Raw genomic sequence first — 24,637 nt, forward strand, 5'->3', positions numbered from 1 at the left:
TCTTCCTACGTCTGAAATCATCCGGTATTTGTGCCGTTTGGTTTCTGATGATTTAAAAAAAAAAAAGAAGAAATTACTTAAGATTTATTTACTCATTTAAACATTTTTGCTTTGTTATTCTCATTTACATATATGGTACTGTTTCATTTTTTTTTATCTTCTGTGACTAATTGTTTGTTATAAATCACTTTTACAAGATAACACATCTGCTTTTTAATAATAATATTAAATAAATATAATGTATTTATTTTTTAAGATAATTTATTGCTAAATAACCAACAATCACAGATTGTTAATTAAACGGACTTCCCCTTTAAATAAAGAAGAACAGTTTAACGGCCCGTTGCCATGACCACCGCAATGCTAACATGTCCGGAGAAGAGGTATGAATAGTCATGAAGATTAATGTTTGTAGCAGTGCTGAATCGCTGATGTATTTTACTTATGATACAAAAAGTGCGTCTATTTGACAGGAACAAGCAGCAGAGTTCCTGCAGTGGGACGCCTTGCCAGTGCAATTAATACAGGAGCTGCAAGAACACAGCGCGGAGGAGCTTCTGCAGTAAGTAATCCGGTTAACCTGGAAACAGAAAGTAAACAAGAAAATGTGCCAGTAAATGGCTTAATTAATTAGAGGGACTTTATGTAATGCAGTTCCTCGAGGACTGACCAAAGTCGGTCCTCGAGGGCCGGCATCCTGCATGTTTTAGTTCTCTCCCTGGTGGCACCAACAACCTTTTCAGCATGTCAGCGTTCTTCTTAGGCCTTCTAACGAGCCATCATTTGATCCAGGTGCGTTAAACCAGGGGATAGCGCGACCCACATTTGGAGGCCTTGAGTCCTCGACGCGGTCGTGGCGGGTTCGATTCCCCCCGCCCCCTCTCATTCTCCCTTTCCTGTCAGCCTACTTTCATATAAGGGACACTAGAGCCCACAAAAGACCCCCTGGAGGGGACAAAAAAAAAGTTTTATGTCAAAGGAAACTCAGTCGATTGGATGGAGTCATTGACTTGCAGCATTCACTCGTCTTGGACCAGTATGCAGCGACAGTAGACAGCTCCCTTTTAACAGGAAGAAACCTTCAACAAAACCAGAACCTAACTCACTACAAGTGGCCATCTGCCACGACTGACTGGGAATTTGAGACTGAACAGTATGCACAAAAAAGATACAGAAAATCTAATATATGAGTCCTTTCTATGTTATGAAAAGTGACATGTGACATAGCAGGAAACGATTAGGTGATGGGAGCATTGTCTCACCGATGTCCTCCTCCAGGAAGGAACCACAACCAAACAGAATGAAACATCAGGTGTAGCTTCTGTGTAGAAAAAAAGTTACATAAAATAATAGCAAATAATGTAAGTTGGAGAGTAGCAAAAGAAGAAAATGAGGAAAATGGTCAGTTTGTCCTCCAGCAGCCCAAAAGCATGTGGCTGTCAGGATCTGTGTTTTCTGTGTTCATTTAGAGTTTTTTGTGTCCTTGCGTCTCTTCGTTGTCCTGTCCTCCCCTTGATTGTTCCCAGGTGTGTCTCGTCTCTGTGATTACCCTCCCGTGTATTTAACTCCACCTGTGTTCTTTGTTCCTCGTCGGGTCCTCGTCTGATGTGCGTTCGTGTTGTTCCGTTGCCCATTCCTTTTTACGGTTGCTACCGGTGTCGAGCCCTGGTTTCCGCTCGGCCGTGCTGCCCGTTATTTTGGACTGTGTTTTGCTGGACGTTTATCATTAAAACCATTAATTTACCACATCCTGGGTCTACAGCGTCTGCCTCACCAACCCTCACCACACCACATGACAGAAGGACCCGACCAGACCGAACGGTGAGGCACGCTATTTTTTATTTTTACATCATGGACCCAGAAGATATAAAGGAGCTGACGGACACGATCAGGGAGTACGAGGAAGCAATGGCCAAGCCGTACGCTGCCGGCCGACGCCTCGGTTTCGCCATTCGCTTGTATTAAAAAAGAGGATCATTTAATGCTAGCTTTGGATAAAACGTTTGGCTCCTTCTTCCTCTTTTAATTTTGCCCGGGATCGGCGAGTGACGCTCTCCGTGGGCGACGTGCAGCGACCGCGTACTGCTAAAACGAAACAACAACAAAGCGTGTTGACGTCACAGATCACAGAGTTTAATCTCATACAAAGCAATCAACAACAAAGCTGCAGAGGAACAGAGATATGCATTTTTCTCATAAAAATAAAGACACACAAGGAGGAAGACAGACAGACACAAAACAAAGACAAACAAACAGCAAAGACGTCTTTGGAGAGAGAGCCAATGCAAAAAGCAAAAAAGTGGCAACTCTCTGGATTTTCTCTCCTAACACGAAATCATATAGTAAAGAGGTGTTTCTCTATTTAATTTATGCATTCTAGGCGTTCCCCTTGTTGACCAACTGGAAGCTCCCAGAGAAACTTGGAACTCCCCTCAATCTACGCAAAGATCAAAAGGACCATCTGCCTTCTACCGAAACAAAAGAGCGGATAGCTGGCCCTGACCCCCCGTGGCTCCCTCGGTCATTCTGAGTACAGAACGACCTGAGATAAGACCTCACAGATACCTGAGAAATCTAAAGTCTCTGTCTCCCAAGGAAAATGCAAATTTTATGGCTTCGCCTGTGGCCTGGCCTCACAGTGGGGGTCCCATTGAGAGATCTCCCTTAATCAGCATTTGGTTCCTGTGTCTCTGAATGCTTACCCCTCTGGTTTAGTTTTAAATGCTTAACACAAACCTGTTCAAAATAAGAGTGTTCCATATACCTTTTAAGATTAACTGTATTAAGCATTAAAAATAATCATATTTCCTTAACACTTGGGACACCTGCTGGACTACTGGGTTCCTCGTTTTCCGCACCCGGGGTTGGTGGAGTTGCAGAGGGAGGCAGAGTGGGAGCGTATGGCGGCTCTAGCCGTCATGGCTGGCGAACCTCTGCCTCCCAAGCCGCACACTTTCTCCGCCAGCCCAGATCCTGCTCCAGTTCCGGGACCAGCACCTCCAGCTCCACCTCCGCTGTCTGCCCGGAGACAGCGACGTGAGCCGCCGGCAGACCCGGCCCCTCGTCGCTTTCCGGAGCCGCCACCTCCACGGTCAGCCCGGAGACAGCGACGTGAGCCGCCGGTGGACCCGGCCCCTCGTCGCCTTCCGGAGCTGTCACCTACGCAGCCGGTTCCAAGGCTTCGCTGCGGCTCGCCCCCGTAGCCGTTTCCCAGGCTTCGCTGCGGCTCGCCCCCGCAGCCGGTTCCCAGGCTTCGCTGCGGCTCGCCCCTGCAGCCGGTTCCCAGGCTCCGCTCCGGCTCGCCCCCGCAGCCGGCCCCGAGGCTCCGCTCCGGCGCACCTCCAGCCGCACCCGAGGCCGTTTCAGCCGGCGTTCCAGCCGGCGCACCCGAGGCCGTTTCAGCCGGCGCACCCGAGGCCGTTTCAGCCGGAGTTCCAGCCGGCGCACCCGAGGCCGTTTCAGCCGGCGTTCCAGCCGGCGCACCCGAGGCCGTTTCAGCCGGCGTTCCAGCCGGCGCACCCGAGGCCGTTTCAGCCGGCGTTCCAGCCGGCGCACCTGAGGCCGTTTCAGCCGGCGTTCCAGCCGGCGCACCCGAGGCCGTTTCAGCCGGCGTTCCAGCCGGCGCACCCGAGGCCGTTTCTGCCGGCGTTCCAGCCGGCGCACCCGAGGCCGTTTCTGCCGGCGTTCCAGCCGGCGCACCCGAGGCCGAATCAGCCGGCGTTCCAGCCGGCGCACCTGAGACTGAGACTCCCTGTGTTCCTACCGAGACTCCCTGTGTTCCTACCGAGACTCCCTGTGTTCCTTCCGAGACCCCCTGCGTTCCTCCTGAGACCCTGACCTCCTGCGTTCCTCCTGAGACCCTGACCTCCTGCGTTCCTCCTGAGACCCTGACCTCCTGCGTTCCTCCTGAGACCCTGACCTCCTGCGTTCCTCCCGAGACCCTGACCTCCAGCGTTCCTCCCGAGACCCTGACCTCCAGCGTTCCACCCGAGACCGAGACTCCCTGCGTTCCACCCGAGACCGAGACTCCCTGCGTTCCACCCGAGACCGAGACTCCCAGCGTTCCGACCGAGACCCCCTGTGCTCCACCAGAGACCCTGCCTCGGGGGGCTCGTCGTCGCTGTCTGTGGGCGGCCCCCGGGACTCATCGCCACCTCCAGCGCCGCGGACGACCGCCGGACGGCCTCCGTGGTTCCCGCCTCCAGCGCCGCGGACGGCCGCCGGACCGCCTCCGTGGTTCCCGCCTCCAGCGCCGCGGACGGCCGCCGGACCGCCTCCGTGGTTCCCGCCTCCAGCGCCGCGGACGGCCGCCGGACCGCCTCCGTGGTTCCCGCCTCCAGCGCCGCGGACGGCCGCCGGACCGCCTCCGTGGTTCCCGCCGCCGCGGACGACCGCCGGACCACCTCCGTGGTTCCTGCCTCCTTTGCCTCCGCCCACCCTGTGGGTAGTTTTTTGTTTTTCTGGACTCTGGCCCCCCGTCCAGCGCCCCTCCGCCCACCCTTGTTGTGTTTTTGTTTTTTCTGGACTCTGGCCCCCCATCCGGCGCCCCTCCGCCCACCCTTGTGGGTTTTTTTTTGGGCGTCTGGTAGCCGCCCTTGAGGGGGGGGTACTGTCAGGATCTGTGTTTTCTGTGTTCATTTAGAGTTTTTTGTGTCCTTGCGTCTCTTCGTTGTCCTGTCCTCCCCTTGATTGTTCCCAGGTGTGTCTCGTCTCTGTGATTACCCTCCCGTGTATTTAACTCCACCTGTGTTCTTTGTTCCTCGTCGGGTCCTCGTCTGATGTGCGTTCGTGTTGTTCCGTTGCCCATTCCTTTTTACGGTTGCTACCGGTGTCGAGCCCTGGTTTCCGCTCGGCCGTGCTGCCCGTTATTTTGGACTGTGTTTTGCTAGACATTTATCATTAAAACCATTAATTTACCACATCCTGGGTCTACAGCGTCTGCCTCACCAACCCTCACCACACCACATGACAGTGGCAGCATAACTATAGAAATAGCTCAGGATAACCGAAGCCTAGAATGAGGCATGAGAGAAGCATAACCAGACTGTTGTCTGACTGGGCCGTACACTCTACCTCCATTCAACTGGGCAAACATTGCTATTTAAACTACAAACTTTATCAAAAAGCAAAGTTTTAAGCCTCATTTTAAAAGTCTGTCTTATACACCGATAAAACTGGGGGCCGGTTCCTCAGGAGAGATGCCTGATCACTAAGGATCTGCCTCCCATTCTACTGTTAAAACCTTGAGGAACCAGCAGTAAACCTAGTCTGTTAGGCACATATGGACCAATCCATATGTCCATATGGATTAATAAGCACCTCTGTATGATAGAGGTGATTATTAAGGGCTTTATACACTGCCTGGCCAAAAAAAAGTCGCCACCTGGATTTAACTAAGCAAATAGGTACAAGCCTCCTATTGGATAAGTACTGTATAGGCGATTATCTTTCAACTGGCAACAAGTTATTTAACCCCAGCTGATGCAATGAGTAACTCCTCATTTCTTAAACAACCATGGCAAAAGACACATCCTGTGGTCGTGGAAAAGACGTTAGTCTGTTTAAGAAGGGTCAAATCATTGGCATGCATCAAGCAGAGAAAACATCTAAGGAGATTGCAGAAACTACTAGAATTGGGTTAAGAACTGTCCAACGCATCATTTTCTTCAGTGAGAATAGAAAACACAAAAAAGGAGGAGGCGTGGCTTCAATATTTAAGAATACCATAAATTGTAGTAAAATCTCTTTGGGTCACTTCACCTCTTTTGAGTATCTTGGAATTGAGGTTAAAGGCCGCAAACGAACTTTGACTGTAACTCTATACAAAACTCCAACTTTTGTGGAAAATTTCTTTACTGACTTGAATGAACTTCTATCTCTCATATGTATTGATTATGATTGTTTAATAATTGTTGGTGATTTCAACATTCATGTTGACAACCCCCAAGACAGAGGGGCAAAAAAGCTCGCTAATATTTTAGAGACTTTTGGTCTAACACAACATGTCAAACAAGCAACACACACTAAAGGACACACACTGGACCTGGTTATCAGTAAGGGTGTGAATATTTCCAATGTCTCTGTAACTGATGTCGCCCTGTCGGATCACTTCGCTGTTATTTTTGAAAGTTCTTTATCTTTTAACCCACTTGGACAAACAGCAACCATCACAAAACGTTCTCTCACTGAAAACACAGCAGAAACTTTTAATCAAATCTACTCTTCTTCCTCACCTTTAAGCTGTAATGTACGGAGCCCCTAAGGGGACATGGAGAGGAAAAAAAAAAGGAAAGAAATCCCGACTTATTATCTCGAGATCCCGACTTATTATCTCGAGATCCCGACTTATTATCTCGAGATCCCGAGATCCCGACTTATTATCTCGAGATCCCGACTTATTATCCCGACTTATTATCTCGAGATCCCGACTTATTATCCCGACTTATTATCTCGAGATCCCGACTTATTATCCCGACTTATTATCTCGAGATCCCGCGACATTTCTGAAAAATCGCGAGTTACTTTTTTTGGGGGGAAAGGCATGTTTTTATGCGGTAAACGTGGGGGAGTGTGTCTACATTGATTATGGAGGACGACTTATATCATTTTCTGCGGTCCAGAGATGTCCCAGAGGAGGATATCATGCACATGCAAAGAGACAAGGTAAATATAATCGCATAAAACATTGTTTGATAAATATCCGCTCAGTGAAAAACTACGTTTGATAGCCTTAGCTAAGAACCGCTTTGTATTTTATCAAGAAAAACTTGTTTTATCTGTTAAAGTTTGACCACACATTCTACAATTTGTCTTCAAAAAAGGGGGTTACTATGGCAACGGCACAACAAATTATGCGACCCATAACTAGCAGCGATAGTGCTACACAAGAAGTCTTCGCATGGCTTTCTGAAATACAACTATTACTATATATATATATATATATATATATATATATATATATATATATATATATATATATATATAAAGATGTGGATGTCTTTATTCTAATTATTTTTTTATTTTTTATGTCTCCAGGTGGACAAGGGTGTGCTGTCTATAATGACAGACGAACAGATGACCAATTACATCACTTCATATGGTGACAGAATAGCAGTTCTGTCTTTTTGTCAGCAAAGTACACTTATTGCAGAAAAAGATACTCTTCTCCAGAACTTAAGAGATAAAATTGGAGCACGGAAAATGAGATCTAGGACCAAAAGAGCTGTTTGTAGCACATCTGGTTTGTTCCAAATGCAAGGGGTGGAGATGGCAAGAGGAAGAAGTAAGGCAGCAGGGAGGACTTCGAGAAAAATTGAAATTGGGTGGCTTCATTTTCACCTTGATGAATACCAACAAGTGAGAACAAGAAATGGTGGAGGAACGAGGCATGCAACAGTGGATAAAAGTACAACTGTTTCTCAAATTCTTGAAATGGGAAAGGAGCTTTTTTTTCCAGATGGGACCTCCACCAAAGGGGTAATTGAAGACTTTCTTTTTGAAGTTTGTGACTTCAAAAAAAATCTGATTTCTTTAGATGAAACAGTCGGAAATCTTTATGAAAAAACCAAGCTGAAGCTTCTACGGTTTTACATGTGCACAAAGAAAGAAGAAACAGTTCAGTATTCATCTGAAGAAGATTGTCAAAGTCCTGAACAACCAAATGACATGGATTCAACCCCAACAGCTAGAAAAGGATCTTTTGGTGAAATGGAGGATTGTGATGATCAAACTTTGAATCACCTAGACTCTTCCTACAACCATTCTGGAGTTGTTGAATTTACAGATCCACCTCATTCTGGATCCACACCTCGGCAGCCCCAGCCCTTCAGCTCTGAAAATTCTGGATCTGTTCCACACATGGATGAGGGAGACACGGTTGTATGGAATCCTGAAGAGGACCTAATTGGATTGGATGATGACAGTGACATAGTCGTTGTAACACTAAATTATGACAACACTGAAGAAGTTGTACAGGTAAGATCAGAAACGCTTTGGCGTGATACGATTTAGATACTTATAGAAGTGATATGTGACATTTGAATTGAGGTAAAATAGTAACATATTATTTGGTAGAATTTACATAGTTTTTTTGTGATGTATTTTTAATCAACTGTGAAATAAATATCTATCTTAAGGCAAAGGTATGAATAGTTTAACACTTGTGTTGTGTGCTGTAATCAAACATAACTTTATATATTACAATACTGTACAACTTTGTCATTCAGGACGATCTCAGCAGTCCCTTTGGACACGGTTCCCCGATACTGTTGCCTTCAGCCAGGAGTCTCTTCTCATCACAAATGCAAACCAGTAATATGGAGGCAGGACAAACTGGCCAGGTGAAATGGACACAGTCAATACAACCCAGAGCTCATTTTCTCCTCTGTAATGAACAACTCAGTACCACCTTTTTTTTAAAGGTCATGCAATTATTACATCTTTTGAATTGAATACATATTTTTTTATTGAATTGAATATATATTTTTCATTTAATTGAATTGGTATTTTCTATTTAATTAAAAAAAATCATATGAAAGTATTAAAGTATGGATTAAGCAGAAGGGTTAGTGTTCCACCAGATCTTCCAAAGTTCTACAAATTAGCTTGGTAATCATAACATAGTAATGAAGAGAATATTAACAAACAAATGTCCAATCTGTTTGTAGAAATCTTATATTTGTATCTGTGTTGTTAATAATGGTTATTGCTTTATCTTTTACCCAGGACTCTGGCTTGATTCCACCCGAAGATTCTCACCCAAGTTCAAGCGGTCTACTGCCCCAATCTGTTTCAGCTGGTAACTCAGAAAATCTAGCAAACCATCTACATGTGTCAATTCGCAGGATCAAGGTTGTGGAAGATCTTTTGGCTGTGTTTATGGAAAACAACCTTTTGAATCAGACTTTAAAAATGGAGTTTGTGAATGAAAGAGCAATCGATGATGCTGGGGTATCAAGGGAGGTTTACACTGCATTTTGGGAGCAGTTTTTGGAACAGTGTGAGGGTGAAACAGAGCGAGTTCCCAGGTTGAGGCCTGACTTTTGTGAGTCTGAATGGCAAGCCATTGGACACATTTGGGTCAAAGGATTTCTAGACCATGGAGTCATTCCAGTGAGGCTATCGAAAGCTTTCATTTTAGCTTGTGTCCATGGAATTGAATCAGTGGATGATGATGTATTGATCCCATCATTTCTCAACTACCTCCCTCTAGTAGAGAGATCAGCTGTTGAGAAGGCTCTACAGGGCACCATGGATCAAGGTGATGAAGAGGACTTGCTAGACCTCTTCACAAGGATGGGGTCCCACTTCCTGCCTCCCAATGAGAACATTCAGCAGGCCATTGAAACCATGGCTCACAAGGCAATTCTTCAAGAGCCAAAGTATATATTGGATTGCTTCTCCACATCCATGGCATGTGTACAAGTGGAACTTGCTGACAAGAAAAGTCTGTTGTCTTTGTATGAAAAAAAGAAGGCCTCAGGTAAAAGACTGTTACAGCTGTTTGAATCAGCAAATGTGATGCTGTCCCAGAGAGAACAGTCAACCTTTAACCACCTTCAACGTTTTGTAAAAAATGCTGATGAAGACAAGGCCGAAAAAATACTGCGTTTCTGCACCGGCTCTTCTGTAATCTGTGTTGACAAAATTCTCATTTGTTTCAACACTGAAACCGGGCTTAATAGAAGGCCTGTTGCTCGCACCTGTGGAGCTACCCTAGAACTTCCTTGCACTTATAGTTCTTACCCAGACTTTCGCACAGAGTTCGACAACATCCTCTCCAGTAATTACTTTGAAATGGACATAATTTGAAGTTGATGGGAGGTATTTACAGCACCTTTTTGTTTTGGTTGGAAATTTTGAATGCAGTTTTTTTTTTTTCTAAATTTCATATTTAAATATTTAATGCATTCAGTCATATAGCAATTGATTTTATGTTTTCATGGTTTGGCTGTATGTTTTTGTTACTTTACATTTCAATTGTATTTATTTTCAAAGATACCTTGTGAATAATACAAATTAATGTAAAAATTACTTTTCCGCAAGATTTTAAGATCTTGTTTTAAGTAAATAATTCCTTAATATTGATCAAAAAGTACTGTTTATATTGGAAAATTATTTAACTTATAACAAGATATTTTTCCTATAAGTTAATTTATCTGCCAATAGAGCAAGTACTTTCTCATCAATATTAAAGAATTACTTACTTAAAACTCTATATGTTGCTGAAAAGTTACTTTTAAGTTAATTTGTCTTATTTTAAGTGTAATAGGATATTTTCACTAGAAACTAGACCAGAATTACTTGTTAAGATTTTGTTTTTCAATGTATGAAGAAGTGCTCCTTTGATTTTATCATATTCTAACCCCTTTTTTTGTAATTAAACAGAAATGTGTTCTCATTTTCTTTCAAGATGCTGTACTACAAGACCGATCTGTTGATGTAGCCTCTGTGCAATGTTGCTTTAAGCAGAGTTTGTTCTTTCAGTAAGGTTTACTGTTTAAGCTTTTAGATGTTTTTACAGATTTTTTAAAAAGTTCATAATTGTGTTTACAACCCTTATTAACTTCAGAGGCAAGAAATATGCATTTTGCTTTGTATCATGTTGATTGTTTCAAATACTTTTCCTTTCTTTATAGCATTTCAAATTTTAAAAAGTTAATTAATGCAACATTTATTTTAAAAATAGAATGGCAGGACAGAGTTTATCACTTAAAAGAAGCATTTTGTTTTGATCACAGAATTACATTTTCAGATAAATATTATTTATACTAAATGCCCTTATTTTCCTTTTATGTTTATCTTTGTTTGACAAGTAAATATTTGCTTTCACAGAGTTTATTTTCATCTGAAACAGATATTGCATATTTACAAAATGGTTAGAAGCAGTTGAATAAACTGGCAGTTCATGAAACTCAAATGAACAATACATTTCTTCATTGTCCCTTCTAGAGAACATAATGAAATACTTTTGAAAGAAAAGAAACACAGTTTGTTTACATCTGCATGCCATTCTAAGTGGGCTTGTAAAGGTGCTGAAAAATGTTCTTGCTTGCAGTCAGCACATTTTAAAGTGATGCAATGATTGCCTCTCTTAGATGCATATACAAGTTCAAAGCCTGGTAAGCGTCTGTGGGTAAGGTCAGATGGGACTCTGCCATAAGGATGTTGCAGAGGTCAAAGACATCTGCATCACATGGTTTGGTCAGTCGAGAAATGCACTCATTTTTGCATACTTCAACATGTTCCTCTTCAACAAGGCAAAGAAAGTCTCTTGTCCTGTAGAGCTCAGGTAATGCATACATCACATTGGGTCGACCACTGGGGACATTTCTGTTGTTTGATGGCCTGATGGAGTGTGCATTCCAAACCTGGGCAGTATCATCCAGCTCATCCTGTCACAAAGAACACATGAATATGAGAATCCTACACACTCATCTGTCTTAAAATTAGTAAATTATAAGAGTCATAAATAGGGATAGGAATTCCTAAAAACTTTGCAATACCAATTTCATTATGATTATTAATTATTGATTTTATTTTCATCAATTCTCAATGAGTTAGAGAATAAAGTCCTTAATTTAAAATTTGCACCATGTTGTATTCAATTCAAACAAAACTGAAGGTGGCTTAAAAAAGAAGAATCCTGCAGTTAGATTACAATTTTAACATGAAATTCAACTTTTTGCACATCAACAATGTTTGCGAACACAATTTTGCATGTTTCACATCTCAGGAAAAATCTTTCAAGACTTACAGTGTCTCCAGCTATGGTTAAACACATTATTATATGTGTATTGTTATTTAAACATCTGAGAAAGCTAAGCAACTTCAAGTATGCAAGATCAAATCATGGTCATACTGATTTATTTAGTCCACTGCTTAAACTAGTGGACTTAACACATAGCATTTATGTGTTAATGAAAATGATGTCTTGCTTACAGCTAAGGAAAATATGACATTTTAGATTAGAATATTACATCACACCAATAAAAACACTAAACTCCTGCTTTAAGGTTATTTTAAAGTGCTTTTAATTTGACAATACTCATCCCAAATTCTAATTTATTGAATATGACTGTACATATAACTGAGATTGAGACTATTCATACAGTACAGAGCTGATATTAAAACAATAACCTTGATATGGAAGCATCTAAACTTGCCTGGCAGAAGAGCCAGAGTCCATTCCTCCCCCAGGGACCCTCAGACCTCCCTGAGGATCACGGCTAAGCAACATGTCAAACACTTTACATTCAATAGTCATTTGCATGATGTGTGTTAATTTTTTGGGACGTTGGAAGGATTTGTTCCCTTTATTGTGATTCAAGCTTTGTTTGGGTCCTAGTCTTTTTTTGTAGAATATAACCACACTTTGGAACCCATAATGTGTCCTCGGTCCAAAGTAGACTGATCTCGCTATTCTGTTGAGTTCTCCAGAGTTCTGGTATGACTTTATTATTTGATCTGAATGTCAAATGAACTACGTTGGGACTATTTGTTTGGAAACACAGCGGATGCGTGTGCGAGCACCGGCCACCGGCTCTTGCTGCAGTTAAGTTGCGCAGCATCCGCTGTGTTTAAAAACAAGTAATCCCTCTAGGATCTCAGTTTGCTATTATTATCCAAACATAAATAAATTATTAAGATTAACTCACCTGTATGATCCCCATGCAGCAAAACTGAAGAAGGTTTTTGTCTAAAAATCCACCATCAAAGTAACCGTTGTCTCTGATGTCTCCAAAAAGGGACAACCAGAATTCCACACACTGGTTACGAAGGAAACGCCACCAATATTCAATTCTTTGATTAGCTGTACTTGCTCCTTCCAGGTAACTGTCAAGGGTCTCGTTTGGTTCCGTTGGTACAAGGAAACGCTGGAAACTTCTCACATGGCCATTTTCGGTTCCAAGATCACCACGTACAACTCTAGGGCAGCCATTTAAACGCTGCACCGCTTCGATGTAATACCCCCCGATCACCTTTGGATTACTACTTGTTGTGTAAGCATTAAGCCAGATTATTTTTCTTGAAAACCCATCAATACTTGCGTTGATGCATATTCCATATGGTTTAAGTTTGTCGTAGGAGTCCATGTGCCAGATGAAGTTTGGTCCCTTTGAAAAGTAATTTCTCCGTCTGAGACGTCTTGCCTGCCTCAGTGCCACCCCTTGGGGATCCAATTCCTTCAACACAAAGCGCACATCTTCTTTTCTCACACGAAGTCCATGCTCTCTGCATTTAGCGTACATCCATCGGTAACCGTGAAGCTGTCCAGAGGACTGTAGCTGGTTATTAATGAATTCTACCAAAACTGCCAAGTCGGAAAAGGACTTGCGCCGAATGAGTCCCCGCGCTCTGAAAACTCTCTTCAGATGTCTCTCACTAATACTAAATCCATGTCTGCTGTCAAGCACTGATTTAATGTGTTTATACTCAAGCCCAAGCTCGAAATAAAAATCTATATATCTACCCCATGGGTGGGTGTCCTCCATCACTGTGATTAGGTCATTATGTACTGATGTCGGGATCTCGAGATAATAAGTCGGGATCTCGGGATCTCGAGATAATAAGTCGGGATCTCGAGATAATAAGTCGGGATAATAAGTCGGGATCTCGAGATAATAAGTCGGGATCTCGGGATCTCGAGATAATAAGTCGGGATCTCGAGATAATAAGTCGGGATCTCGAGATAATAAGTCGGGATCTCGAGATAATAAGTCGGGATCTCGAGATAATAAGTCGGGATTTCTTTCCTTTTTTTTTCTCTCCATGTCCCCTTAGGGGCTCCGTAGTAATGATGTAGATAAGTTGGTAAATGATTTTCAGTCTAAAGTCTCAGATATTGTTGATTCCATTGCCCCAATTAAAATGAAGGTTTTGTCTGGTAAAAAGAAATCTCCATGGAGAAATGCACAAACAGTTAGATCTGCAAGACAACTCTGCCGTAGGGCAGAACGAAAATGCCGTAAAACTCAACTCCACGTTCATTGTGACATCTATAAAGAAAGACTACGTAACTATCATTTAACACTAAAACATGCAAGAGAGGCTTTCTTTGCAGATGTCATAAACAAAAACATTAACAATGCTCGAGCTTTATTTGCAACAGTTGACAGAATCACAAACCCTCCTGTGACGTTACCGCCTGAATTCCAATGTATTGCCGCCTGCAACCAGTTTTCCAGCTTCTTTTCAGAGAAAATTGAAATTGAAAAAGCTGTGTGTAAACAATTAACTAACTTCCTAACTATAGCCAACCTCTTTGACTCCTTCCAGTCTGGTTTTCGTGCTCACCACAGCACAGAGACCGCCCTTGTAAAAGTGTTCAATGACATCCATATAAATACGGACTGTAGGAGAACCACAGTGCTGGTTCTGTTGGACCTCAGTGCAGCTTTTGACACTGTTGACCATGACATATTACTAAATCGACTGGAGAGTTGGGTCGGACTCTCCGGTCCAGTGCTTAACTGGTTTGAATCCTACATAAAGAACAGGGATTTCTTTGTTTCAATTGAAAACTTTTCATCAAAGAGGTCAAAGGTCACATGTGGGGTACCCCAAGTTTCAATCCTAGTACCACTCTTATTCAATATTTATATGCTCCCACTAGCTCAGGTTATAACAGAAAATAATATAACTATGCAGATGACACACAGCTCTACATTATGATGTCACCAGGTGACTCAGAACCCATCCAATCACTGATCAGATGCTTAGAACAGATAAATGTGTGGATGTGCCAAAACTTTCTCCAGCTGAACAGAAACAAAACTGAAGTTATTATTTTTGGACCTAAAGAGGAACAATCTAGAGTCAATGCACAGCTTCAGTTATTACAACTGAAAACCAGCGATCAGGCCCGAAACCTGGGAGTAGTGATGGACTCTGACCTGAACCTCCAGAGCCACATAAAGACAGTTACAAAGTCGGCCTTCTATCACCTGAAGAACATTTCCAGGATTAAAGGACTAATGTCTCAGCAAGATCTAGAGAAACTCATCCATGCGTTCATCTTCAGTCGTATTGATTATTGCAACAGCGTCTTCACAGGTCTGTCCAACAAATCAATCAAACAGCTGCAGCTGATCCAGAATGCTGCTGCTCGCGTTCTCACTAAAACCAGGAAGATAGAGCACATAACACCAGTTTTAAAGTCCCTCCACTGGCTCCCTGTAGCTCAAAGAATAGACTTTAAAATACTGTTGTTAGTTTATAAATCACTGAATAGCTTAGCACCACAATACATTAAAGATCTGCTTTTATTGTATCAACCTTCCAGACCTCTCAGGTCTTCCGGTTCTGGTCTGCTCTGCATCCCCAGAACCAGAACCAAACGAGGAGAAGCAGCTTTCAGCATCTATGCACCACAAATTTGGAACAAACTTCCAGAAAACTGTAAAACAGCTGAAACAATGACTTCTTTTAAATCTCAACTGAAAACCCACCTGTTTAGAATTGTATTTGAAACGTAATCAATTACAAATTTAACCTGACTTAATGCTGTTTTGATTATTGATTCTATGTTGCATTGTGTTTCTGTGTTTGTAATGATGTAAAGCACTTTGAAATGCCTTGCTGCTGAAATGTGCTATACAAATAAAATTTGATTGATTGATTGATTGATTAAAAACTGGAAGGATGGTGGGGAACCATCGTCTTCCAGGAAGAAATGTGGTCGGAAAAAAATCCTGAATGATCGTGATCGGCGATTACTTAAACGTTTGGTCAAATCAAATCAAAGAAAAACAACAGCAGAACTCAGGAGTATGTTTAATTGTGAACGCAAAAGCATTTCCACACGCACAATGCGAAGGGAACTCAAGGGGTTGGGATTGAACAGCTGTGTAGCCGTAAGAAAACCTCTAATCAGTAAGGCTAACCAGAAAAAAAGGCTTCAGTTTGCTAGGGAGCATAAAGATTGGACTCTGGAGAATGGAAAAGGGTCATATGGTCTGATGAGTCCAGATTTACCCTGTTCCAGAGTGATGGGCTCATCAGGGTAAGAAGAGAGGCAGGTGAAGTGATGCACCCATCATGCCTAGTGCCTACTGTACAAGCCTGTGGGGGCAGTGCTATGATCTGGGGTTGCTGCAGTTGGTCAGGTCTAGGTTCAGCAACATTGTGTGCCCAAAGAATGAGGTCAGCTGACTACCTGAATATACTGAATGACCAGGTTATTCCATCAATGGATTTTGTCTTCTCAAATGGAACGGGCATATTCCAAGATGACAATGCCAGGATTCATTGGGCTCACATTGTGAAAGAGTGGTTCAGGGAGCATGAGACATCTTTTTCACACATGGATTGGCCACCACAGAGTCCAGACCTTAACCCCATTGAGAATCTTTGGGATGTGCTGGAGAAGGCTTTGCGCAGTGGTCAGACTCTCCCATCATCAATACAAGATCTTGGTGAAAGATTAATGCAACACTGGATGGAAATAAATCTTGTGACACTGCAGAAGCTTATTGAAACAATGCCACAGTGAATGCGGGCTGTAATCAAAGCTAAAGGCGGTCCAACAAAATATTAGAGAGTGTGACCATTTTTTGGTGGCGACTTTTTTTTTGGCCAGGCAGTGTATGTGAAAAGGGGAATCTTAAATTCTATCCTAGGTTTAACAAGGAGCCAATGAAGCGAAGCTAAAATAGGAGAAATATGATCTCTGTTCTTAATTTTCATCAGAACTGTTGCTGCAGCATTTTGGATCAGCTGAAAGCTTTTAACTGTATTTTGTGGACTTCCTGATAGTAAAGAATTACAGTAGTCCAGCCTTGAAGTAACAGATGCAGGGACTAGTTTTCAGCATCACTCCTGAAGAATATTTCTAATTTTAGCTATATTAATTTTTAAACCAGCCTATTGTGTTTCCCTTGATACCTACATGTTAAAGCTCATGATAATATAACTTTACATCATAGACATGCCTGCAACAGCGGAGCTTACAAACTTCGGCACCACAGAGAGCGACTATGTCATTCTGAAATCCATCAAACAGACATGAAGTATAACAAATCAAGAGAACAGAAACATCAGGCTACGTGGTCACTAATGATGAAACAACACAAATTCAAAGCAGTTCAGAAGCATCATTTTGACATCAATTTAAAGCCTGGAGCAGCTAGCAACTGCTGAAGCTAGGTTTATTATTGACATGTTGGACCAGGTATGCAGCAGCGAGTGTTGAAGCCGACCCCGCCGCAAAATATTTTATATAAAAGTTACATAATGCAACTTTAATATACTTTTACTGGTATGGTGGTGCTGCTGCCTGACTCATCTGTTCTTAAGTGTGATAAAAGGTACAGGGGCAAGTTAAATATATGAATATTTTTTCCCCACTTTGCTGCTTCCATAAAGCTCCACTCATGTTAACTTAGTCTGTAAAAATGCTTTACCTAGTTTGCCATCTGTAGTCAAGTGACTGATGATGACGTTGGTGGACAGCCAGTGTCGAATTTTACAAAAAATACACTTGGAGACAATATGGACGATCCACTTGTAATTTTGCGTGTCATAAAGTTAAATGTAAGAGTGAAAATAAAGCCAGTCATGTAGCCCAACATTTTATTCAATATTTTACAGTACAATCAGTCGGTCTTGTAAAGTTTTTAGCAACCATGAGTCAACTTGGATCCTTGAAATCCTATTCATTCAGGGCCCCTTTATGCCCGGGCCAGGGGCCCACCGCCCTCCCAGCCCCCCTGAAGGTCCGCCCCTGGTTTTAAGAGAATATTGTGGTTGACTGTTTCAAAAGCAGTGCTGAAATCTAGCAAAACCAGAACAGACATAAGTCCATTATCTGAAGCCAAGAGAATATCATTTGTAACATTCAACAGTTCTGTTTCAGTGCTATGATGAGCCCTGAAGCCTGACTGAAACTCTTCAAACTGATTTTTACCTTTTGATAGAGACCAGGGTCTACCACACCAAACTAGATTCAAGCTGGAAGCAGGAAGCTCTCAGGCAAAAAATGCACAGTCTACCATGAGCAATAACCTGGAACAGTGAACAGAAACATCTGTGCTGAGTGTGGTACAAATGTCCCTGTAAGACGGGTTCTGTTTTTGTAAGATTCTTTTATGTTAGCACACCAACATTCTGCTTTAGCAGTGTTATCACTGACTGTTTACCATGACTACAGTGTAATCTAAATCCATTCTCTGTTTGTAGTAAAATGGAGAACATTCTGGGTTTCACAAACCACCGGACCTGTATCAGAGAGGCTGTCCTCCTTCAGTACTATTTGTCTGGATTCTGGTGGGCTAAAGATACCAAGTTTAGCCCCACACAGATCTCTTTCACCATGGCTGTACTCCATGTACTGCTGGAAAATCTAAGAGGTGGGAAATGCAGAATGTTGGTTCTTAAAGTACCAACATTGTGTTGTATCCACACTTCTAACATTGACTTTTTTTTGGTAAGAAAAAAAAGGTCTAGTAGACTAACAGTTTGTGCTTTGCCTTCCTCCCCCAGAAAAACAGATGAGTTCAGTGGATAATATGGTGGTGTTCATGAAAGCCATGACTGCTGCCTGCCACTGTGCTCCTTCTGAAGAAGATGACGCTTCACTTTTGAACAATAATGAAGCCAAAGCACTGATATGCTATGTTACAAAAAGGTAAGCCTGACCAAGCCAGCCAAATTCAAATAAAAAAATACTTTATTGGGGAAATTAAATAATTCAACTGATCACCAAACTTTAAAAAACTTGGGACTCTAACCACATCACCACCATATTTATGATTTCTAGTAATAGTCACAACTGTTTCAGAACTTTAACATAAACTATTTCTGTAGAGCAGTGATGCCCAGGAAGGTTAGAGAGGGTTCAGCCCCACCCCAATCTTGGAGAAGTGTAGAATTGTCCCCCCCCAAAAAATCCTACAAATAATCTTTGTATTTAAACATTATCAATATAAAAAGGCGAAAGAAACAAATAACAATATAAATCTGCCATTCATCAAAGAAAAAAATACACTTTTACGTCCACCCCTACCATTGTTAGAATCAGTCCAAAATTGTAGGAGAATCAACAGCAGAACAGCAGAGGCTCCCAGAGCTGCTGAAGAGAGGAACTAGCTGTGGCTCTGCAGCACTAACCCTAAAACGCCCCCAGTAAGAAAATACTTAAAGCAAAATACATGTAACACCTTTTATTTACTTTCACTGCTCAAAAGGAAGAAACACATTAACAATTAAAGTCAGACCACAGTTTGTTATTTCATTACTTTGGCTGAATCAGGATGAAGTGCCTTCTTATGCCTTGGAAATCAAAATTATCTAAACTGGCTGCATTGGTTTGATAGACTGAACAGTTTCAAGTATTTTCTTTGCAAATGAGCTGAAATACTAAAAACAAACATGCAACAAAGATTAACTGCAACGTGGACAAATAAAGAAGAGAGTAATACTGCTGACATATGCACGTCCCGCTGACGTTAGTCTGCAAGGTGTTGTTGACCTATGATGACATTAAACAGAAAAAAAATTATTGCTTTTCAAAACATGGCCACCACCAGTTTTGCTTTTCTCTGCAGTTTTCTCAGTTTGAACCCAACCAAACATGACGTCTCCGTACCATGAAAGACGGAAAGTGGCCCGGTTAGCACTGGATGTAATAACTGTTAATGACACAAGTCAGAATAATTAAACCTGAGGTGAAATTCAGGAGATTAAAAAGAAACACCAGCTGCTACGAGCTCTTGTTGTAATTTGTGACCTATAATAAAAGCCAGAATTATTCAAAGTAAAAGTAAAATACCAACAAAAAAAAAAAAAGTTGAAGGTAGCAAATATCTCAATTATATTTTGCTCTTTAACTCTTACATTAATGAGAAGAATTTGAAACAGGAGAGGCTAAGCGCTTCAACTAGCTGACAGCTCAGTGTGTGGGAGCCGAGAGCAGAGAGAGACAGAGGAGATAGAAAAACAGAAAAAGGTGTCTTGATTTCTTATCATCTTCAACATAGAGCCTCCAAAACCACACACACAAAATCTGAATATTTTTCTATAAAAACCCTGGTGCTTTGAGCATTCAGTTTAAGATATATTTCCCAGATATGCATTATTGCTACCTACTTATATATTAAGTAAGTATAAATCACAATAATTATATATATATATATATATATATATATATATATATATATATATATATATATATACTGTATATATATATATATAATAAATAACAAACAGAGGTAACAGAAAGTAAATAAAATATAAATGAGACAGAAAACAACTAAAACGGGGCACCTAAAGGGCTTAATGTATTCTGTGCTACTAAAATTGTTATAAGACTTAGATAAAGAGTGTATGCCATTACAACTGGGGAGCACCACTCATGGGGTCACATTAAGTGTCAAAGACATAACATGATCCAAAAACGGTGACCAGATTCTTGAAAATGTGATTTCAGAGCCTTTGAGCGTATGCCTAATTTTTTCCAGTTTCATGAACAAAAGGGCATCTTTTATCCAATAAGAATGTGTGGGTGGGAGAGGATTCTTCCAATGCATCAGTATAATATGTCTAGCCAGTAGTGTGAGGAAGGTCAGCATGATGTGGTGACAGCAACTGCTTTTTGGGGAGGACCCCAAATAAAGCAGTGAGTGGAGAAGGCTGTAGTGGTGGTCGAGGTGATTACAGAGAGTCAAAAACAGATTTCCAAAATTGCAGTAGAGAGGGGACAGTTCCAAAACATATGTCTGAGAGTGGCTGGGAATAAAACCACACTTCACACAGCTTGAATCCACGTCTGGAAAGATTTCAGCCAGTTAGCTTTTGGACCAGTGTACTCTATGGACGACTTTACACTGAACAATTCTATGTCGGGCACAAATTGATGAGGTGTGAATGCGTTCAGAATAGTTTGCCACATTTCATTATCAATCTCTATGTTAAGATCATCAGACCAAGTAGCTTGAAGATGGCCAAGCCCACGAGTAAAATTGTACATTAAGAAGTTGTATATTTTTTATATTGTACCCTTTGGAGTGGGACTAATTTCTAGCAGTTGATCGGTTGATCAACTGCTAGAAATATGGCTATATTGGAGGCAGGAATTATTGGAAAACCTGGAAAGTGATGTCAAATAACGTCTCTAACTTGTAGAAATCTAAAAAAAAGTTCACAGCCGGTAAGTTAAAATGTTAAGATAATTGATCAAATGAGGCAAAAGTACCATCTAAGTATAGATCTTTCACAGAAAAAAAGCCAATTTCTTTTCCACACTGAAAAAAATCTTATTAATGAGTGAAGCTGGAAATAGAGGATTAGAATTTAGTGGCGATATTCTTTGGATCTCAAAATGTTGCATAATCTGAGCCCATATTCTAAGACAGTTCTTAATTATTATTTTGTCAGTGCAAGTTATAGGAGATGCTGCAAGAGAGTACAAGGAAGCAGAGCTACTTGAGGCCTCCACTAATGGTAACCATTTGAGAGCCTCACAGTTTGCATTGCACCAGAATAACATTGTGCGAATTTTAACAGACCAATAATCCATCCATCCATTTTCTAACACCTTTGTCCCTAGTGGGGTCAGGAGGGGTGCTGGTGCCTATCTCCAGCTAACATTCCGGGCGAGAGGCTGGGTCACCCTGGACAGGTCGCCAGTCTGTCGCAGGGCAACACAGAGACAGACACACAACCATGCACACACACACACTCATACCTAGGGAGAATTTAGAGAGACCAATTAACCTAACTGTCATGTTTTTGGACTGTGGGAGGAAGCCGGAGAACCCAGAGAGAACCCACACATGCACAGGGAAAACATGCAAACTCCATGCAGAAAGACCCCAGGCCGGGAATCAAACCCAGGACCTTCTTGCTGCAAGGCAACAGCTCTACCAACTGCGCCACTGCACAACCCCAGACCAATAATAGCATAAGAAATATGGTGTTGCAAGCCCTCCCATTTCCTTACTTTTCTGTAGGACACACTTTCATATTCTAGGAGGTTTCTTGTTCTATATGAACTGAAAAACTGAGGCATCGAATGTCCTAAAAAAAATTTTTTGGGATAAATACTGGTAAACACTGAAAAAGGTACAACAATTTTGGCAAAACATTCATCTTGATACAGCTGATCCTGCCTGCTAAAGAAAGTGGCAGCATGGACCAGCGCTGTAAGTCCTGAGTCAGCTGGTCGAGTAAGGGAGTAGAATTGATTTTAAAAAGTTGTGAGTGATTCTTAGTTACATGGATTCCCAGGCACTTAAATCCTTGCAGAGAGATCTTGAATGGTAAACTAGGGAGTGGGTAGACTGTAGCTGCATCATTAATTGGAAATAATTAACTTTTGTTAAAGTTCAGTTTATATCCAGATATTTGTCCAAACTTTTCAAGCAGATCTAATACAGGGGGCATGGAGGTCTCTGGGTCTGAAAGAAAGAGTAACAGGTCATCAGCATATAAGGAGACTTTTTGGTCTAGACTCTAGACCACATCTTGTGATGCCATGCATGGGACTGGATCTAAGGGCTGTAGCTAAAGGTTCTATAGCAATAGAAAACAAAAGAGGGGAGAGTGGGCAACCCTGGCGGGTTCCACGACCTAGGTGAAAATATTCTGAGTAGTCATTATTTGTGCGAACACTGGCTAATGGAGAAGCATATAACAGTCAGTCTGCAGTTAACTCACACATTGTGAATGAATAATGTTAGAGTTGCTACCTGTAACTATCTAGGTGTTCTATCAGATCATCGTATGCTGTCAGAATAGCATACATGCAGTGAGTACCCATGCCTGCCTATGCGCATTAAGAACTCCGACTGTCAGAGGAGCTGTCAGTTCAGCATATGCGACAAGTTAGGACAAAAATAAGTCAATAAATTGTTTTCAATGATAACTAGAAAGATATACATGCATTGTGGTGGTTTCAAAGTGTATTTAAAGCAGGGTCTAGCTAAAGCTGCAGTCAACTACAACACACGCCTGTGAAAAACCTGCCACAATGTTGCTTTATGATGGTCTGACTAGCTAAACGCCAAGTCAGGATGTCATACAGCTGTTAATAACAAAGTGTATGACAATCTACGTCATGATTCTATGTTGTTGATTAAATAAAATCATATGGTAATGACAAGAGTATACTTGTCTGACAGATATAGCCATCAGTTTGTGCTCAGCTTATGACAATCTGACAGAACACCGGATCCCTGGCTGGGCTGGCAGTTTTGGCGGGCCTGAATTGCTGCCAACAAAAAAGTCCGGTTCATCTCCAAAACGACAAACAAAATATGCATCCAGTTTTTGACTTTTCCTTGCTCTATTTTTTCCATCCTTTTCACTTTGCCGCTCCCTGGAGCTCCACTCATGTCGGTAAAAATGCTCCATCTAGTTTCCCCCCCATATGTAGAATAAATAGGGGATACAATTGCTGTTTTACAGCCAGTGCATTGTGTTATACTGTTATACTCAAACTGATTCTGTAAACATTTTTCTGCAGTCTTATTCTGAAATACAAACTATATGAACTTCTCTTCATGAAATCCACAGAGGAGCGTCTGACAGGGATGGAGGTGAGACTGCTTCTGGTGTCTGTATCTACTGTCTGTCCCCTTCTATTGACATGTCAACACGTTCTGTTTCAGAGGACCATTCAGAGATTCGGCTGTCAAGATGCTCATACCTCACTGGAGGAAAGTATTTCCACCTACTTCTACTTTAAGTAAATAAATTTAAAATTTCATATAACATAAATAAATACCTTGTATGACTTTGGGTTTTTAAAGCACAAAACTGGCTAAATATGGTCAGATGTCTTTTTACAGTAAAATATAATAAAACAGTATCATTTCCAAAGCTTCATGTGTACCTGAGTGAAAAAAATACTTTGGTATATTTCAAACATACGTATATTTGTGTAAGTACATTTTAATTATACTAAGTATTAAGTGTACTACATATAAATATATACAAAGTACACTAACAGCATGATTGTACTAATTTTGACATAACTTTAAACACACTTAAATATAATTGTACTAAAATACACTTTTAAGAAATATTAAATAAAATAATACCTTAAGTGAACAAAATATGTTGCTCAAGTGTAAAAATGAAACAATATGCTTTTAAAGATATTTTGTGTATATTTTAAAACATATGCTCAAAATAAAATTATTTAAAATTCACTTAAAGCTTAGTAAAAGTAAACTATTAAATATATTGAAATTTCAGTATTTTTAAATTGCATCTCAGTGTATACTTTAGGCTAATGAGGTATGCCATTTTAGGTGCCTTCTACTATTTTGTTAAAATGGCAAAGAATAAAAAAAACAAAACAATCCTTATAGTGGAACGTGATGTAATGTTTAACCAATAATGTAACAAATAATGTAAAGTAAATAATGTGTTCATGCCTCAAAACACCAAACATTGACAGTTTAGTGACAGAGGTTCTACAACAAAAACAATACTTTTCCTTAATGTAAGAACTGTGGATCTCCAGATACTGTGATTCTTTGTAGAATAATCCACAGACACAATTGAGCTCTTTCTCAGTGTCGAACATTTAATTTCTTTTTAAGCCTCTCAACCAGCCGTCACTGAACTCCCCAAAACTTCTTATCAATCCTTTTTATTCACCCCCAGGGGAACCTTTCACAGTAAAACATCACCT

At 41.2% G+C, this 24,637-nt stretch overlaps 1 protein-coding gene across 1 annotated transcript; it reads left to right on the forward strand.

Moving 5' to 3' along the window:
- Positions 1–200: 200 nt before the first annotated feature.
- On the forward strand, positions 201–23,997 carry cabcoco1 (ciliary associated calcium binding coiled-coil 1). The gene is made up of 6 exons (XM_032573977.1): positions 201–383; positions 474–562; positions 18,178–18,347; positions 18,481–18,625; positions 23,462–23,534; positions 23,607–23,997. Exons 1-6 carry the CDS (start codon positions 369–371, stop codon positions 23,685–23,687), a joined length of 573 nt encoding a protein of 190 aa, XP_032429868.1. The 5' UTR covers positions 201–368; the 3' UTR covers positions 23,688–23,997.
- The last annotated feature ends 640 nt before the right edge of the window (positions 23,998–24,637 follow it).

This window comes from Xiphophorus hellerii, chromosome 10 (genome assembly GCF_003331165.1).
Source record: "Xiphophorus hellerii strain 12219 chromosome 10, Xiphophorus_hellerii-4.1, whole genome shotgun sequence".
In the NCBI taxonomy this organism is placed as follows: Eukaryota; Metazoa; Chordata; class Actinopteri; order Cyprinodontiformes; family Poeciliidae; genus Xiphophorus; species Xiphophorus hellerii.

What these genes read in the sequence shown, in the direction of transcription:
- cabcoco1 (XM_032573977.1), top strand. An exon ending in AGCGCGGAGGAGCTTCTGCA is followed by an intron (nt 563 to 18,177) that starts GTAAGTAATCCG and finishes CTCTGTTTGTAG; the next exon opens with TAAAATGGAGAACATTCTGG. An exon ending in ACTGCTGGAAAATCTAAGAG is followed by an intron (nt 18,348 to 18,480) that starts GTGGGAAATGCA and finishes TTCCTCCCCCAG; the next exon opens with AAAAACAGATGAGTTCAGTG.